General features: G+C 49.8%; 1 protein-coding gene across 8 annotated transcripts in view; it reads right to left on the bottom strand.

The window, feature by feature from the left end:
* Positions 1–18,766, bottom strand: part of SPTAN1 (spectrin alpha, non-erythrocytic 1) — a 60,391-nt gene that overhangs the window by 10,955 nt on the left and 30,670 nt on the right. For 4 of the 8 annotated variants that reach the window (XM_059658219.1, XM_059658223.1, XM_059658222.1 and 1 more), the window contains 20 exons: positions 17,675–17,779; positions 17,169–17,192; positions 16,406–16,441; positions 14,037–14,084; positions 13,190–13,281; positions 12,774–12,918; positions 12,487–12,668; positions 10,449–10,548; positions 10,089–10,286; positions 9,844–9,990; positions 8,412–8,515; positions 8,146–8,308; positions 7,776–7,790; positions 6,095–6,226; positions 5,750–5,887; positions 4,765–4,869; positions 1,828–2,036; positions 911–1,031; positions 560–681; positions 89–221 (listed from right to left, as the gene is read on the bottom strand). In XM_059658219.1, the coding sequence (XP_059514202.1) occupies positions 89–221; positions 560–681; positions 911–1,031; positions 1,828–2,036; positions 4,765–4,869; positions 5,750–5,887; positions 6,095–6,226; positions 7,776–7,790; positions 8,146–8,308; positions 8,412–8,515; positions 9,844–9,990; positions 10,089–10,286; positions 10,449–10,548; positions 12,487–12,668; positions 12,774–12,918; positions 13,190–13,281; positions 14,037–14,084; positions 16,406–16,441; positions 17,169–17,192; positions 17,675–17,779 (2,319 nt within the window). The remainder of the gene's footprint in view (positions 1–88; positions 222–559; positions 682–910; positions 1,032–1,827; positions 2,037–4,764; positions 4,870–5,749; positions 5,888–6,094; positions 6,227–7,775; positions 7,791–8,145; positions 8,309–8,411; positions 8,516–9,843; positions 9,991–10,088; positions 10,287–10,448; positions 10,549–12,486; positions 12,669–12,773; positions 12,919–13,189; positions 13,282–14,036; positions 14,085–16,405; positions 16,442–17,168; positions 17,193–17,674; positions 17,780–18,766) is intronic. The other 4 variants (XM_059658220.1, XM_059658224.1, XM_059658226.1 and 1 more) reach the window with 2 other exon arrangements.

The raw sequence follows: 18,766 nt of genomic DNA, 5'->3' as shown, positions 1-18,766 counted from the left end.
AGAGCACAGCCCTGACAAACCCGCGGGGAAGTGGGGACCAGAGGCAGCGCTAAGAAAGGAAGCAGGCGGCGCCTTCGGCTTCTCCGACCTGGATGGCAGCGAGGGTGTCTCCATAATCCTCACTGGCCACCAGGGTCATCTTCTCATTGATCCAGGCTTCCTCCTCTTCCACGTTGGCTACAAACTGCTGGTATTCCAAGGACTCTTCCAGCCGCTGGCCCCTGTGTGCACGGACAGAAAAATCAGCACTTCTTCCAACGTTGACGCTAATGGCTGACATGCTTAAAAAGACTGACCAGTGTGGGAGGTAAGCGGTTCAGTCAAGCTCTGCCAACACCAAGTAGAGAGAGTGCTGGGCAAACGGGGAATTCTGGGACATATGCTGGGATCCGAGTCTCATACTGGAACCAGCTCAGCAGGGGACAGAGGTGGCTCTGGAGCCAGCCATCTGTGGCCGCGCACACCCAGGGAAAGGGTCCAGGAGGCGGCGGGCGGGCCGGAAGCTCTGCAGGCCTCCTGCCGAGTCCCAGCGGGTCCCGGGCCCCCCTCTGCCACCCACCGGGCCGTCGCCAGCTGCTTCAGCTCCTTCCAGTGCTCCACAAACTGCGCCAGGCGCTGCTGGATCTCCTCCTTCCCGATGGTGTTGTCGTCAGACAGCTTCTTCCCCGTGTCCAGGACGCCCTGTGGCCAAGAGCACATGAACAGCCATGGCTGCTGAGAGGCAGGCGCAGGCCTCAGCCTCCAGTTCACAACTCCCCCCGTTCGGCTCGGGATGGGGGGGCTACAGACCCTGGAGCGGCCTCCGTGAGGTGAGTGAGAACAAAGGTTTCTTCGTACGTCACCTGGGCCCATTCAATCCCCTGCCCTCACCCGGAGCGCGGGGCCCTCACCGGGAGCGCGGGGCCCTCACCTGGATCGCAGGCTCGTGAGCAGCCAGTTCTGCCTCCAGCCGCTTGTGCTTCTTCCTCAGGTTCTGGACGCCGGTCAGGTCCCGGCCGTAGTCCTCCGAGCTCACCAGCAGCTTCTTCTCTCTGGACAAGACAGGCGGGCGGTCAGTCCCTGCACCTCCATGTTTTCCACTGGAGATGTTCGGGCAAAACTGCTGTGAAATGTACAGCCCTCATATCCTTCCCCTACATCCATCAATTCCTCCAGGAAAACACTGTCCGTTTTCTGGAAAACAAGAGCCTCTATTTCCCAAATGAACAGCGTCCGTGCCCATATGTGGGAGCACGCAGGACTGTGCCTGACTCTGCAGAGGGCTGGGTGCACTGGAGAACAAGGCCTGTGGCATTGCCCTTCAACCCCACTTTACCAACATCCACAAACCATACACGGGAATTATAAACGTGGATATCATTTTTAAAGTGAGGAATTAAGATATTCCCTCCCCTTAAAATTGTCCATTTATATACACCATCAACTAGAAAAAGTAGACTAAAATTTTTGGGGGGGAGAGAGGATTAAAAACAATCTCCTCTCCTTCCTTCAAGAAGTGATGTACCCCAGCGATCTCAGGGTGGGTCTAGTGTAACCATCATGTGTCACCACCATTCGGAGGCCATCGCTGACCACTGTCACTGCTGACCTGGACATGGGAAGGAACCGAGGCGTTCCACAGTGAGTGGTGGAGCTGGGACCCAGCACAGCCTGGCTGGGAGGCCGGGCCCTTTCTGCCACTTCCCTGTCTCACCACACAGTCCAGGAGCGACCAAATCTCATGGCCAGATCGCCGGGACCTGACCCACTCAGCCCCATGGTTCCTCTGCCATTCAAGGCTCCAGGCGTGTCCTAGAGGCCCCGAGCACGAAGTCCAGGAGCACGTACTTGATCCAGGACTCCTCGTCGTCCATGTCCCGGAAGAACTGGTGCAGGCGATGGGACTCATTCAGCTTGGCCCGCCGGGAGGCTGCCATGCTCTTGATCTTCTGGAAACGACTGTTGATGGTGTCCCGCTTGTCCTTCACTTGGGAGGTGTCGAAGGCGCTGCTGGTCATCAGGCTGTCTGCCTGGCTGTTCAGGTCCTTCAGGCGATCCTGGGGGAGGGGACGTCATGGAGGGGTCAGAAATCTGGGTCCCCAGGAATACCTGCTTGAAAGTAACAGCCCAGGACGTCCTCACTGACGAAGGCTGGTTTACGATACCTTTGGTGCGGAGTGTGGATATTCTCAGTGTGGTGTGCAGTCCCCTGGGTTCTACAAGGTCAAAACTATGTTCCTAACAACACAACCGTGTTTGTCGCACTGATGGACGACAGCAACGGCGTGGGGTGCTGAGGCCTTAGTGCAGGGCAGGCAAACTGCACACGGAAGCTGACTCTTCCCTGCCCTGCGCTCCCAGGGAGAAGGGCTGCCTCACAGACACCCTTTAAAAAGCAGCAAAAACTTATTTTACCTCCATGGCTCCAATCTGTGGTTTTATTGTTTTTCCATTGAGAATTTAAGAACTGGTAGTTTTGGTTTTTCTCCTCTCAGAGGAGTGTTTCATGAAGAGGGCATTACTTAGAGTTATGTTAGGGTTTCTTCTGGGTTCAGGAATTTCAGTGGCCTCTGTGCCTTTCCTTTCCCCGTGGAAACAGCACACTGGCTGTTTCCTGCCAGCCCGTTGTGGGGATTTCCTCCCCCTCTCCTGACTGCCCGCCTGCTTCTGAGCCACTGCCATAGGCAGCAGGAGCAGCGCAGTTCACAGAGGACATGGGCACTGCTTGGTACCCCTCCGCTTCCTGCTCGCCAGGGACTTGACAAGACAGGAAACTGCCCAGCAAACCAGTGCCTGCCTATGCAAACTATTTAAGAAAAAGTTCAACCCAGATCTTGTATCCTGTGACTTAGCAGTTGACTGAATTCAAAATTCATCAAAATAATATTATCCATTTTTGCACACTTGGATATGATACTATGGAGTAATATTTTAGGATTTCTGGCTTACTTATATATCTTTTGTGATATAATCAAACTTCTACCATTAGAAAATGTTTTGTATGTATTATAAGCTGCCTCTTTAAAACAAACTTATGATAAAAAATACTTTAAAAAGCAGCAAAAGCCATCAACTGTACTAAATATCCCTGAGTCCATGTCACTTAAAAGCCTGAGTGACAAAGGGAAAGCACACACACTTCTGCTGCAGACTCAAGTTCAACGACTGTCCTGGGAAAGCACGTGGTGCGAGCTCACGAGCCACGTTTTCAGACACCACTTCACCTGACAGGTAACCAACAGACAAACTATGGCCACTCAGACTTTGAGATCTCATAAATACTGTGTTGAGATTAATAAAAGTGAATCTGTCACTTTAAGGACACCTGAGTTTGTTGCTGATAAAATTTTCATGAGAAAATGATAATTTTGGAAAATTTTTGTCTACTTCTATGAGCTTGTCAGCTTTCCAGTGGGCACGACTTTTGTGTTGAGACTGGTTGTGGTTAACTAGTGCAATGACATAATGAAATGTTTCCACATTTATAAGATCTACATAACTTAGCGAACCAGTATTTTCCAAATGATTCTGCAACTCGTGCACGGGTGAAAGATCCATTCAATGCCCTGACCAGTTTGGCTCAGTGGATAGAGTGTTGGCCCTCGGACTAAAGGGTCCCAGGTTCAATTCCAGTCAAGGCATGTACCTTGGTTGCAGGCTTGAGCCCCAGTAGGGGGCGTGTAGGAGGCAGCTATCTATGTTTCTCTCTCATTGATGTTTCCAACTCTCTATCTCTCTCCCTTCCTCTCTGTAAAAATTCAATAAAAATATATTTTTAAAAAAGAAGATCCATTCAAAGTCCAACATGGACCAGTACATTTTAATAGAAAACAGTATAAAACCCGGTAAAGCTTAAGAGTCCATTTTGCAACTAACCTTTAAGAAACGACCACTTACTGAGTCTGGTGTAGTAGCAAATATTCACATTAATTATCTGAATTAAAATATGGCTCCCTTCTCGAACTACCTGTGTGAGGCTGTATTTTCAGATGACACACCACAACTAACTGAGTTCAGGAGCAGCTCTGGGAAGCCAGCCATCTTCTATGAAGCTGGACATTAAGGAGATTGGCAAAAATACAACCAATGCCACTCTTGCTTTATTTGTTTTTGGAAAAATTCAGTTATAATTCACAAAAATGTTAACTTGTAATGGCTTAAATTAATTAATAAATTTACGGATTCCCCAGGAAGTGGCAAAAACGGCTCAGTTTATGCATCCTCCCCACCGTAGTGTCTCCCTCAGCACAGGAGCAACACCAGCCCTCCCCCTGCACTGCTGGAAGCGGTCCCCGACTTACTCAGGTTCCACCCTTTTTCACGTGCATTCATTTGTGCGTGTTGTTCCATGCAATTTTATCTTGTGTGCAGATGTGTGTAATCACCACCAAAACCAAGGCACCGGCGTTGTTCTGTTAGCACGAATGAACTTCCTTGTGCCTTACAGCTGCACACCTCCCCATTCCCAACCCCTGGCAACCACTAATTTGTTCCCCGCCTCTAACTTGTCATTTCGAGAGTGTTATATAAATGAAGTCATACAGTATGTAACCCATTGATATGCATTAGTACAGTTTAACTTTTAAAATGTATTTACTTTTAATAATGATGAATATTGATAAATAAAGCCCACACACTCCTCAGGGCCCCTCAATAACGTTCAGAGTATAAAGTGGCCCCAAGACTACAATGTTTGAGGCCCTCGGCTTGGAGTGACAGACACCCCTCTCCTGTCCCAAATGCACAACCGTGTCCAAACACTGGCCTGACCACCCCCCTGCTCACCTCGTGGGCAGATATATCCGCCTCCAGCAGCTGATGTTTTTTGAGCAAGTTGTTTACAGAAGCCAGATCTTTGCCGTAATCTTCAGACGCCAGAAGGGCCTCCACCTGGCAGTGAAAGACAAAAGGAAAGGCTACGGTATGGTGCACGCTGAGCTCTGGAAAACCCGGCTGCTCAGCTGTTATTCGGGTCTTAGTTTGGAGGGCAACACACCTCTCAATCACACGTTACTGTTATGCTCGGCCTGTATCAGCCCACATGGCCTAAGATGCTCTCTTTCTGTCAATCAAAACCTCAATCGCCTATGAATTTAAATGCTACAGCTTAAGGCAGGGTCACTGAGCCTTAAAGTGGTTTGATGGCAAAATGCAGAGCAATCCCACTTCAAGGAAACTCTGCAAGGGAAGGCGTAGCAGCGTGGGCAGAGATTACGACACAGGGACGCTCACTGCAGCACAACGTATAGTGCCTCAAACCTGGAAGACCTGAATGTCCAACCACATGGGAATGATGACCTGATGGCACAACGTGGACTTGGGTAGCTATTCAAATGTTTAGGAGGAATTACTAGACTTGGGGATAACACTCCCAATACATACTAATAAAAATTACATCGTGAGCCCAACTATATGTAAAAATACAGCCACACAAATATTCAAGTGAATATGTACAGACTAGACATGGATAGCGCAGTGGGCTCTAAACATTGCTACTGTTACACTTTCTGTATCCTCCAACTCTCCTACAGAGCACACTGCTAACGCTGGCTTCCTGCTCACTGCACTCCCTATGGAGGAGGGGTCTCTAGTCCCAGGCCCATCACAAAAAAGCTTACTCTACTCTAAGCATCCCTTCGCACTACTTCTCAGCCCTGCACAGCTCTCATCTGATAGTGAAGATTTCTGCTAAAAGGGAGATGGGGAGAGCCCTGACTTTCCATTTGCTGACTGAACTGCTATCCAAAATGACGGGACATCTCGGCGTTACCTCGGAGAGCCAGAAGTCAAAGTCCTTGATTCCGGTGTTAAAGTTCTGCTGCTTGTTGGCTTCTTTCAGTTTCTGGCTCTTTTCAGCTGACTTCTGCACCAGGAACTGCCACTGGTCAGCTAAGGCAGCCAGGCGGGCCTGGGGAAGAGAAGGAGCCCTCAGAGACGGCGAAATGCACCAAGAACCTGCTCTGCTAAAGCCGACTTGACACACTTGAGAGGAGAAGGGGAGACACTCAGAGCTGCCAATCTCACTCGTGTCCCCATCGTATGCAGCCCGAAGCCTTCTGATGCGCTGAAACCAGCCCCTCTTGTCCCTGAGCCTGCGTGGAGCTGGGGCCCCTACCTTCACAGCATCCTCGCTGCCGGCACAGGCCCCGCGTTCAATCAGGGAGTTGCCGGTGTCGATGACGCCGCGGATCCGGTCGGCATTGGCGTGCAGCTCTGCTTCGAAGGCCTGGTGCTTCTGGTGCTTGCTCTAAAAACACCAAAACCACCTTTCAAAGCCTGGTCCTTACATCTTCCCAGGGGGGAGGGGCTCTCAGAAGGGAGTGGCAGCAAACTTAAAGATCTGGGGGCAAGTGCCAACATTTTGAGAGAAGGCAACCGAAGAACCTGTGGCTGTTTCAGGGGCTGGGGCAGCGAAAGCAAGGGCACCAGCTCAGAACAGTGAGCTGAGCTGATCTTAAATACAGGACTGGCTATTTGGGAGTGAAGTCCTGGAATTATATCCTTTCTAACATTTTGCTGAAGATCTCAATGGCCAATCGAAGTATTGAATCTACTTGAACATCAATTTCCATCCACGACGTTCTCCTTAGTGGACAGAACGCTGACAATGACACACATACAGATCTCCCATCATCCATGGCAGCGTCACCACGGAGCACTGCGTGGAGGGCCGGCTGACCCTCTGTGGCCGACTGGCTAGGCTGGCTTCTCATCTGGTGGCTGTTGCTATGAGAACACCTGGATGTGTAAAAATCCAGGCTTGAGTCCAGGTAGGGACTTCGCTTTGCTAAGAAAAGAGAGGGCTGGGAGAGGTGGCTCCTGATGCTGGGGCCTAACAGTGTTTTATTTTAAACCACAAAGGACCAGAAGGCACGGGAACACAAGAGACAAGTGCGAGGACATAGCTGTGGCACAATTCTGGGTGAGAAACGCAGCGTCTCATGGAGAATGTTATTTGGGGGAAAAGAACTAAAAGAAAAAAGCAGTACAGGTGGGGAGGAATTCTGCATCAAATGTTTCATTTCAGGGGCAGCAACTGCCAAAGGATGGAGCCACCTGGCTGGCTGAGCACAGCACTGACACCAAGTGGCCCTGCCGTGTCCCCAGGTGCCTGTGCCTCGGAACAAGAGCAACAAGGTCTCAAGTACCCCAAGTCCTGACCAAGCCCAATTTCCCTCTTCTTGTTCTGATCGCTCTTTGGTTTCGAATCCCATCTATTCTACTTCTTCATTTCTTCCATCCACGTACGCAACTTCCGAGCTCCACGTGGATGGGAACGTCCCTTTCACCATTCCGTGGGTAATGCCCACTTTCTGCTCAGCCCCTCCCGCTGGCTCCTCTTAGGGTGGGGAACAGATTGTCTGCCTCTCTGAGGATCCCGCACTGTCCCTCTCCCGTGACCAGCACAAAACTCTCACCCCCCCTAGACCCACGGCCCTAGGCCACTGAGGGCCACGAGCCCACGTCCACACAGAAAAGCTGATGGTTTCGCTTTTTAAAAGCAGCCCCTCTGGAGAGAAAGTGGTCAACCAGTGCCCCCAAATCAAACATTGCACAGAACTTGCCTCCCTGACACACGGGAGAGGGGCGGGGAATGAGGGGTGCAGGCTAATGACAACAGAGAAAGCCACAGCCCGCAGGGACACCTGAATGGAGTGTGATGGATGATTAGAAATGAAAGGATGGGTGAAGAGACACCAGCAGACTGCGTGTGACCACGGTAACAAGAATCTATACGGAAGAACACAAATACTGGAGCTCATTTAACTAAAACTTTGAGAAACAAAAAAACTTACCAGCAGCTTGGAAAGCTACAAAAACAGATTGAAATAACAAGAGTTCAGTACACTGATGTGAACACACAAATCAGCTATTCAACAGAAACTCATTTTGCTGTCACACTTCCCCTGGGAAGCTGAACATTTGGGGACAGCAAACAGAAGGGGACTCTACAGACTTTTTAGCAGATACGGACCATTTCAATAGAGACAGAGCAGTTGACAACTTCGCACCAGCTCAACTTATCAGGACAATTTTCAATGGCTTCCCCATGGGCACCAGGAGCTTGTTTTACAGGCGTCCCCCCTCTCACAGATACCGTATTTAACACAACCTACTCAAGGGCCTTGGCTACTTTGGAGACAACAGCCAGCCGGTCCGGCTCACCTGGATGTTCGTGGGGTCCTTGTAGGACTCATCGCTTGCGGTCTGTAATTTTTCGCTGATCCAAGCCTCGATCTCATCCACGTCCCGGCTGAACTGCTGGAGGGTTTGCGATTCTCCCAGCTTTGACCTTTTTTCAATCATCTGGGCTTTAAGACGTCGCCACCTGAGCAAGAGAAACAGAGACCCAATGTGAGCACCCCTCAAACAGGCCTGGCCAGGGCTCTCCCACAGGTGTGGTGGATCTGTCAGCACCGTGGAGCACCCACCTGTCCAAAACCTCATTGCGCCGGCTAGAAATGTCGCCTTTGGCATAGTGGCCGGCAGCGATGAGCTGGTCAGCAAAGGACTGCAGAGCGGCTATCTTCTCCTCCTGCGGGCAAGCGGAGGCGTGAGGTCAGGGTGGGCGAGGCGGCTCTGCCCGCCCTGGACTGCAGGTCTCGCGCAGAGCGCGGTTATTTTGGGTGACCAAGAACTAGTGGTGCAGGATCAGAATACACTGACACTTTAGAAGGAGGAGTGTAAAAAGCCAGAAGAAAGCTTGATTTCAATCATTACTAGAGTAGAGTTTAACTCAAAATTCCAGGTCACACTGGGGTGGGGCAGGGGGCTAGGACACCAGTCAATGTCACATACAAAACAAGGCCTAAGTGGAAGAGGTGGTCAGATTTTCAACAAAGTGATTTATAAATCAAAGCATTTTCTCTCTTTCTGATTTCTGTTAGTGTGTTCCCTAACCCTACCCCTAATCCCGCCCCCCATCCTCACCTGAGGATGTTTACTGACGCTAGTGTGTGAGAGACCCCCATGTGAGACACACCAGCTGGATGCCCCCCACAGGGGCCCCCACTGGGGAGTGAACCTGCAACTGAGGCATGTGCCCCGATCGGGATCAAACTCAGGACCCTTTGGTGTATGGTCGATGCTTCAACCGAGACCACAATGGCCAGGCCCCATTACCTTCTTCCCTCTCTCAATAACCTTTTCCCTGTGGCTTCCCCGTGACCAAAACCTCAGAATGTCGGTGTAAAGTTAAGAAAACTACTGGTGTAACTCATTTCCTGGGCTGCACAGGCGATCCTGGGAGATGTAATGGTGGCTATGCTGCTTCCTTCATGGAGTCAGTGTCGAGCACTGTCATTTGAGGAAGCTGCCAGAGCTCTCCAGCTGAATTAATCAAACCAGTAACTACTTTTTATTCTAGTTGTTAACAGAGCAAAGGAGGAAAAGCCATCGAAGATGTCAGTTGGGCCCAGCCGGTGTGGCTCAGTTGGTTGAGTGTCCCATGCCCCAAGAAGTTGCCAGTTCGATTCCTGGTCAGGGCACATGCCCAGGTTGGGGGCTCAATCTCCAGTACGGGGTGTGCAGGAGGCAGTCGATGGATGTTTCTCCTATCGATGTTTCTCTCTCTCCCCCTGCTCTCTATTAAAAAAAAAAAGATGTCAATTGGGCCCTGTTTGGTGTAGCTTAGGTAGTTGGAGTGTCATTCCAGAAGGTCAACGGTTCGATTCCCAATCAGGGCACAATACCCAGGTTTTCGGGTTTGATACCGAATCAATGTAGCTCTCTCACATTGATGTTTCTCCCCCCTCCCCTTCCTCTCTGAAATCAATAATGATAAAAAAGAATAAAAACCAACCAAACAAAAAAGATGTCAATCGGGAAAAATCCAGTTCAGACTCTTAGGTACGAAGGCCTCACCTGGACATTAATGGCTTTGTCAAAGTCCTCATGCTTTTTGATCAGGGCCTCCACACTGTCCAGTGAGTCCCCTTTGTCTTCTGTATTCAAAAAGGCCTCCCGGGCGGCCATCCAGTTCTCTGCTTGCTCACAGTCCCGATGAAACAGCTAAAGAAGGGCGAGACGGTGAGAAGGCAGAGCCTCTGGCAGGGAAACCCGGGCCCGAACCCCGGGGGCCCACAGGAAGCTGCCCCCAGCGCACTCACCTGCAGTTCCAGGCACTGGTCCAACATCATCCTGCGCTGCGCCCAGGCCTTCTCCAGGTCTGCACGCTCCTGATCTAGAATATCTAGTTTCTCCTTGATCTCTGGGCTGGCATAGTGCCCATGGGCCAACAGCTGCTGCCCAAACTGCTCAAATGCCTGGAAAGTGCCAGCCCTGGCATCAATTTCTGTCCGGTGTTCCTGCCAAGAGGAGGGAAGGGATTAGGTAACCGGCAGAAGATGCTCACTCTAATGTCAACCACCAGCTCACAACAAAGGGTGACGGGGGCAGGGGGGGCGCTGAGGTCTTCCTGGCCCAGCAGAGCAACCAAGTCTCTGCTCCTCAGCAGGCAGGCCGCCCACCTGGTGTCGTTCCAGCAAAGCTTCAGCTCCGGTGACATCCTTGGCTAGCTCGTCTGAGGACACCAAACCTCGTATCCCATTGATCCAAGACATGAGATCCCTGGAAACCAGACCCACAGAGGAGCAGTCATTACGTTATTTGGCAAGCAGGCTTGCTGCCCAGGAAAGAGAGAACTAGCAACTCTTGTCTCAGAAGGCTATTTGGGGTGAATCCAGTCAACCTTCCAAATGGGGCTAGATCTCTGAGCAAAGTTATGTCAAAGCCTCTTGTTCAAGTTATTGACATATTTTTAAAAAATAAAAAATTCCTTCGAGGAAAAATGAATAGCTTTATAACTAAGAACCTTTCCATCCTACGGAGTAATAGGTTCTAACAGAGACAACAGCCGTGGTTACAGCTTCAATGACAACGCCTTCTTTAGGACTGAGCCTTAAAGGTCCTAGGTCCATGCATGCATGTAACCCAGCTTCTCACAGATGTCCACATACACGGGCACACAGATCCATGTGTAAGGCCACACGCCATCTGCTTCCTTTACCTCACACACCCAGAAAGGCAAGTCCACGGAAACATGAGGCAGAGTCCATGGGGAGTGACTGCTTATGGGTCTGGGTGTTCTAGGCCAGGGGTGGGGAATCTTTTCTCTGCCAACGGCCCACTGGATGTTTGTAACATCAGTCTCGGGCCATACTAAATTATCAACTTAAAAATCAGCCTGCTAGCCCTAGCTGGTTTGGCTCAGTGGATAGAGCATTGGACTGCAGACTGAAGGGTCCTGGGTTCGATTCTGGTCAAGGGCACACGCTTGGGTTGTGGGCTAGATCCCCAGTGTGGGGCGTGCAGGAGGCAGACAATGCTTTCCTCTCATCATTGATGTTTCTCTTTCTCCCTCTCTGAAATCAGTAAATGTATTTTAGCCTGCTATATTCGGTCAAACATTTAATTAACTCGCCCCCTAGTGTCTCGGCGGGGCCAGACCCAATGATTTCTCAGGCTTATACGCCCTCGGCCGGATGTTCCCCGTGTTCTAGGTGATGAAAAGTTTCAAAGCTAGAGTGGGTGGGTGCATGACACTGTGAATACACTGAAGTGACCGTTTCATGACTTTTACTTCACAGAAAACAAAACACAACCAGGACCTCCTACCAGAGGCCCTGGAGGCGAAGAGCACACGGGCTTGCTCCCATCCCAGCAGAGGACACGCCCCGGCACACACACACACAAGACAGGAGCGTGTGCGAGCACCGTTAGCACGAAGACATACAAAAGAAACGTCTGCCCTAAATGGTACTACTAAACAAGTAGAAGGCTACGCAGCCTTAAAAAGACTGTGGTCCCAGATCATGGGACATTCCACAAGACGACTGCCCTGGGCTTTCAGAAAGGTCAGTGACCAAGGGCACAGGGGTACTGCTCTAGATGACGGAGACCAGCCTACCAAATGCAGATAGTAACTCTCAACTGGATCCTCGATCAAAACGTAAGCCCTGCCTGTGAGGCAGACCTGAGACGACTGGAAGGAGCTGCACGAGCCTAACCAACTCCTGCTGTCTCAGTGCGGGGTTTACCTCCAGTCCTTCAGCGGGCAGCTCCTGGGAACAAGGTCTCCTCCCGCCTGCCTCCTCCCAGGAGCTGCCCGCTGAAGGACTGGAGGTAAACACCAGGCACCTGCAACCTACTGTCATGTGGTTCAGAGAAACCAGAGCACAGATTTAGAGATAAAGCAAATGCCACAAAAAGTTAGGGACAGGTGAAGGGTATCCTGGGTGTGCACTGTTAATTCTCTCCATTTCTCAGCAGACTTGAAATGTTTCTAAATAAGGAAAATGGAGAAGACTAAGCCACATCCATATTAAGTGAAAACTCTGTTTAAGGAAGAAACAGCGCTTGGCAGGGGAGGGGAGCTGTGTGTGCCTCTGCGCGCGCACTTGGCGGGAGAGGAGACTGATTTTTGCCTTTTTGGCAGTCAGCAGTTTGAAGGAAATGACCCCTGAGAGGTCTCCTGCCCCGGAGCTGAGTGAATGCTGCGTGCTTTACCGGAAGTCGCTCAGGAAGCGCTGCAGGTCGTGGGAGTCGCCCAGCTTGGCCTTGCGCTGGTCCGCACGCTTCCCCAGGCTGCTCCACGCCTGGTTTAACTCGGTGCACTTCTCCTGCAGGTCCTCTGCGGACTCAGGGTGGGACTGGATCAGGCGCTCGGCTGTGTCCCCAAGGGAGTTTACCTAGGGGAGGAGAGCGGGAGAAAGCAAGAACTCAGGGGCTCTGCTCCACGGAACTTAAGAGCTGCCTCGGGCACAAATGCAGAAGAGGACTCTGCGGCCTCCCACCTTGTCTCCGAGAGCCGCGAGGTCCCTCTCAAAGCCCTCGTGCTTGCGCTGCAGGGCTTGGACGCTGGCCAGATCGTGGCCATAATTGTCTGTGTTTAGAGCCTGGTTCTTCTCCTCAATCCATTCTTTAGTTTCGTCGGCATCTCTACAGGCAAGACACACGTTCACGTTAGTCAGTGCTGAGACAGCTGCCTTGACAATTCTTAGCAGGGACGGGGACAGCTGTCAGGGGGACCACTAGTCCAAGCCCAGATACACGCTCACTCCCTCAGCAGGATTTACCAAGCACCCGCCCCGTCACACACAGGCCCAGGGGCCAGAGCACAAATGCCAACCAGCTCCAGCTGTTACTCTGAAACGTCAGCAGGTGTGGGGACGGTGGCAGTGTCCCCTCCCAGCCCTGCGCTGCTGCTCACCTGTGGAACCTCTGCACCTCATGGGCGCTGCCCAAGAGCTGGCTGCGCTCCTCGGCCAGCTGCTGCAGGGACCGCCACCGCTCGTTCAGCTCCTGCAGGACAGTGACGCGTCAGCTCTTTGGCAACCCCTCTCTGTCAGGCCTCCCCAGACTCTGGGGTAAGGGCCAAAAAACTGGTGGTTTCACATGAAAGGAAAGGCTGGGGCACAGAGAATGATCTCTCTCCAACCTTCCCAGTTGAAAACATTTGTACAGAACTACAGCAAAATCCAGGCGGCCAGAACCTTGCCACAGCTAGCCATGTCCGACGGCGTGAACACTCCATCCCTGATCTGGAATCACCTTGGAAACAGCAGGAGATGCTGCTGGCTCATCCTCACTGTCAGCTCCCAGGCCAGTACCCAACACAGAGCAAGTGCTTCATACGTGACTGCCTCGCGGACAAACCTCAGAGCCCACGGCTCCTGCACAGGAGCCCGCTGTCCCATCACCAGGCCTGAGAAGCGCGGCAGCGCTGCGGACTTTGTATGCCGGACACAAGCCACCCTCGGGTCCAGAAAGGGAGGCTCAACCTCTGCTGTGAGGAGGCCAGAGGGACAGCCACAGCCGTCCTTGCAGCTCCAGGCCCTACTGGAACCTACGGGAAGGCTGACTCTGGTAAGACCTGGCGAGTTTTTGGTGGAAAAGTGAACCTTGGTGCACAAGCAGAGTTAATATTTGCCAGGACACCCTCAGAGCAAGGAGAGTGACGCGTGCTACAGCTCACGCATTAGTTAGGACAAGAGCTGCGTGCAAGAGAAGGAAGCAGAGAGGAGAGCGGGAGGCAGGGAGCTGGCGTGCTTCCTTACCTTGATGGAATTAAAGGTGGCCACGGTGTGAACCATCAGGCGAGCAGACTATGTAGAGGAGGAAAGCAGAAGAGCAAAACTAATCAAGTGTCTGTCAATTAAGGGACAGAAATCTGAGATTCAAGTACCATTCATTAGTTCCCAATTGTCAACCAAAATGATCTTAAAGGAATCTGTCAAAATTCTGAGCAGAGGCATTAATTAAAGGTATCAACCACAAGAAAGCCATGGGAAGACCCAAGTGCACAATCAGACCAACTCAATGATTAATTTTTCTTGATGAAGAGTGAAAAGAAAATGGTGAACATCACAATGAAAACAAGTGTCCGGAGAGAAAACCGTTTAAAGCCCAGTGAGTGTCCTTTTCTTGCCCACACTACAGGAGAACAGCCCAGAAAACATATTCGGCTTAACAAATGCTGGCAGCTGAGACGGTTTTTAACATTCAAGTAGATGAATAATTTAATTTCTAATTATGGTTACTGGGTTGCAGTTCTTTTTAAGTGTCCCCTTGACTTAAGGGCAACAGCCCTCACGAGATGGGAAAGTAAACCAATGAATTAGCTTTCTTTTGGTCAACATAGCTACTTCTTAAAAACCATGTTTCTCTTGGGATCTCAAAAAGAGATCCCTAGTTCTGAGATCCCTAGTTTTACCTGAAAGAAACTGCCTTGGCATTGCACTGTGATGCCCATGATCTTACAGGAAGTAAGACAGGAGGAGGGGCTGTGGGGTAGGGACAAGCTTGGATGCAGGGACTCAGGAGTGCAAATGCCCCTATGATGTGCCCAGGGGACATTTTCAGCCAGTGTGGGTGTGCATAGGATTCAGGAGGCAGACACCACCGTCTCCGGCCCTTTCAGGAACAAGAGCTTTGCTATTGACAAAGCCATCTGAAATACATTTCTGAAAGAATGCTTGTCAGCAGAAAAACTACCTGGAGGTCACCTGATAAGGTCGTTCCCACTCATGGCATCGCTGATCAAACTTTCCTCTGTAAGAATTAGGACTGGCCCAGCCAGTGGGATCAGTGGTTGAGCATCGACCCGTGCACCAAGAGGTCGCCAGTTCGATTTCTGGTCGTGGCAAATGCCAGGGTTTCGGGCTGGATCCCCAGGAGGGGGCCTGTAGGAGCCAGCTGATCCATGTTTCTCTCTTATCCACGTTTTTATCTCTCCCTCTCCCTTCCTCTCTCTCCAAAATAAATAAAAACATACTTTAAAAAAATTATTTAAAGTACTTTAAAAATAATTTAAAGGAGATATAAAAAAGGGGAGGAAGTGGAATTAAAGGGAAAATGTCTCCCACCCAGTTTGGAACCTATTTAATGAGCAGGATAGTCAGAGCCCAGAGGGTGGAAGGCTGAGAAACACACCCTTCACCGAGCCCTCCGACAAGGCGACAGGTGAGAAGCACCCCCCAGGGCGGATGGGGGGGGTTTGCTGGTGGTGGGAAGCCTTTTGCTTTGAGGCTTCCACACCCTCGTCACTGAAAGGCACACTTTCATCAAGTAGAAACCCGCTCTATCTAATGCCAGCCCATAAGCCAAGTGCCGAATCGCTGCAGAGGTGGGGGAGGAAAGACGCTCCGGGCCTAGGACCTAGGCCACTGGTCCCATAGTCACAGCTGCAAACACTCACACAACAAAGCTCTGCCCTGCACTCCCAGGCAAGAGCCACCCGGACAAGTCAGAAATAACGTCCCCTTCCATCTCCCCTCAGGGCTCGGAGGAGAAATCGGGCAGGCAGGCAGAGGATGAAGGTACTTCCTCTCCTCCTCATCCTCAGTCTTTCTGGTTCCTGTCATGCCCTCTTGCACTGCAACCCTACTCGTGCGAGCATGCCTAACTACGTGGTACACCTCTGCCAAGTCCATCCTGGCAGCGCCACGGGTAATCAACACCATCTAACTCAGCGGTTCTCAACCTGTGCATCGCAACCCCTTTGGCGGTCGAACGACCCTTTCACTGGGGTCACCTAAGACCATCGTGCATATCAGATATTCACATGACAAGTCATAACAGTAACATTACAGTTATGAAGTAGCAACGAAAATAATTTTATGGTTGGGTCACAACATGAGGAACTGTATTTAAAGGCCAGAAGGTTGAGAACCACTGCTCTAACTGAAATTGTGAGTACTTGCACGGGAACAATTTACAAATGTCTATTAAGTATCACATTGCAAGAGAGAACATATTCAAAGAAAGTAATGCCAGAATCAGAAGGAAACCAGTCCAAACAGTCCAGAAATGACTAAAAGCTCAAGACAAGCCTGAATACTCAGAAACAGGCCCACCAGAAAAATACATCAAATGTTTTTGTTCCCACAAAACCTTTGGAAACGATTATTTGCAAAGGAGTTCTTACCTTCCAGGGGGAGGCTGTCTTGGAATCAGTATCATCCTGTTCAAAGAAGGAAGAGTTTAGGCAGCCACATAACTGACATAAAACCACCCAACTTGCTTTTTCATGGTGGGGAGGCCACAGAGAAATGAATCAAAACAGCTTTTCCTCTGTGACTTAGAGCTTATCATTGGCTGGTAGCAAACCACAAAGCTACTTGAGGAAAAGGAAGCAAACAAATGGAAGGGAAAACTTCTAGTTTTTTAATGCAGAAGAAATGTGGGAATTTAATTTGAAAACGACCAACAATTCTTTCACAGGATTTTTTTTTAAGGGACAGTAATCCCTGGACAGTGTGGCTCAGCTGGTTGGAGCGCTGTCCGTGCACCGAACGGCTGCTGGTTCGATTCCTGGTCAGGGCACATACCCAGGTTTTGTGTTTCATCTCCAGTTGGGGCACATACAAGAGGCAATGGATTGATGTTTCCCTCTCTCTCCCCCTCCCTCTAAAAACATAAATTAATAAAAACACACTTTTTTTACAAAAAGGGAGTAATAAGCGTAAAATTACTTAAAAACGTTTTTGGAAAGCTAAAGAGACAAAAACTTTTTGGTCTTTTGGAGAATGGCAAGGGGAAGCCAATGTCTGCTTTCTTTTCCAGATTTTCACACACAAAAGGCGTCTCGGAGGGTCAGCGCAGAAATCTTTAAGAGGCTGTTGACTAAATTCTTCCCCAGGTCTATTCCTTCTCATGTCCAACTTCCACAGGGAGCACCTGGGACTTACCCTGGGCATCATGCCATACACCTCCTACAAGAAAAAAGGGAAACCGGTGTTATCAGAGGAGCCCACATCTCTCAGTCAGTCAGTAACACGCGTTCCTGTCAAACCCGGAGACACAGGAGAGAATTAAAACCCCCACAAAAACAGACAGCGCAACTGGCCAGAAGAACTTCTTAAAATTTACTAGAGCTCAAGTGTTTATACGTAAAACCCTTTAATTAAAGGAATATAGGAGCTTATTATTAGTTAAAGGTCATAAAACTCTGAACAACTTTCACAATATTTCATGGGCATAAGGAGAGGGCGGTGTATTTCCCCTGTGGGGTGAAGGTAACAGATATTGGCCACGAAGTGAAACAAAATGGTTCGGGTCACACAGGGTCCTGACCTGCACCCTGGCCACAACTCTGTATGAAACACTGCTTGCTGGGCTATGAAAACAGAGGGAAGAACTGAGTTGCTTTCTTCTGTCCCTGGAGCCTCCCTCGGGGCAGGACCCACACACCCACCTGCTGCTGCACGGCCTGCACCTCCTCGGCCATCAGACCTTCAGACTCCAGGTCTTCAGCCACCTTGTTAATGTCCTTTAGTCGTGACTCGTTGGCCTTTAGATCCTTTAAAGCAAAAGCCGTAATAACCAAGACCCATGAGAGCAATTCACAGAAGGAGGGCAACAGGGATTCAGGAACTACAGTTTTGCATCTGTAAGTTTCTGTTTAATAGATTTTCTACAAATAGGTTTTTCTATTTCTCGATAGTGACATAAATCAGGAAACCCTGATTGTCACTTAAATGGAGGTAAAAAACAATCGGGTATTGGAAATAGTGTGTTTCCAATTTAATAAACTGTAGTTAACCAACCATTATTCTGATTGGATGGAAATTTTTTTAAACCTCTTTGGGAGAGAGGACACAATGTTTTAAAAATGTGATGAAATTTTAATACCAGCCACTAAGATAGAACTGCTCCCCCCCACCCCCCCAGCTATTCTGTTGGGTTTATAAGAATACTTTTAAACTGAGGAATGAATAAACAAAACGTGGCATGTGGGTACAATGGAATATTACTCAGCCATAAAAAGCAGTGGCGTAATGATATTGCTGTAAGGATGAACCCTGAAAACATCATACTCCGTGAAAGCAGTCAGTCACAAAAAGTCACATAATATATGATTCCATTTATATTAAATGTCCAGAATATGTAAATCCAAAGACAAAAAAGCCGATCTGTGGGTTGCCACGGACAGGGAAGTGATGGGGAGTAACTACTTAATGGTACATGGTTTCCTTTTGAAGTGATACAGATGTTTTGGAGCTAGATAGAGGTGATGGTGGTACAACACTGTAAATGTACCAAGTGCTTCTAAATTGTACACTTTAAAATCGTTTGTGGCCTGGGGGGCTAGAAGAGATCAATGAGGGGGAAAAAAGGGAGACATATGTAATACTTACAACAATAAAGATTTAAAAAATTAAAAACTCTGCTGAAACCGGTTTGGCTCAGTGGATAGAGCGTCGGCCTGCGGACTGAAAGGTCCCAGGTTCGATTCCGGTCAAGGGCATGTACCTGGGTTGCAGGCACTTCCCCAGTAGGAGATGTG

Source organism: Myotis daubentonii, chromosome 11, assembly GCF_963259705.1.
Source record: "Myotis daubentonii chromosome 11, mMyoDau2.1, whole genome shotgun sequence".
NCBI classification, from domain to species: Eukaryota; Metazoa; Chordata; class Mammalia; order Chiroptera; family Vespertilionidae; genus Myotis; species Myotis daubentonii.
The sequence above is the reverse complement of the archived record's forward strand: the minus strand, read 5'-3'. Positions and strand labels throughout refer to the sequence as shown.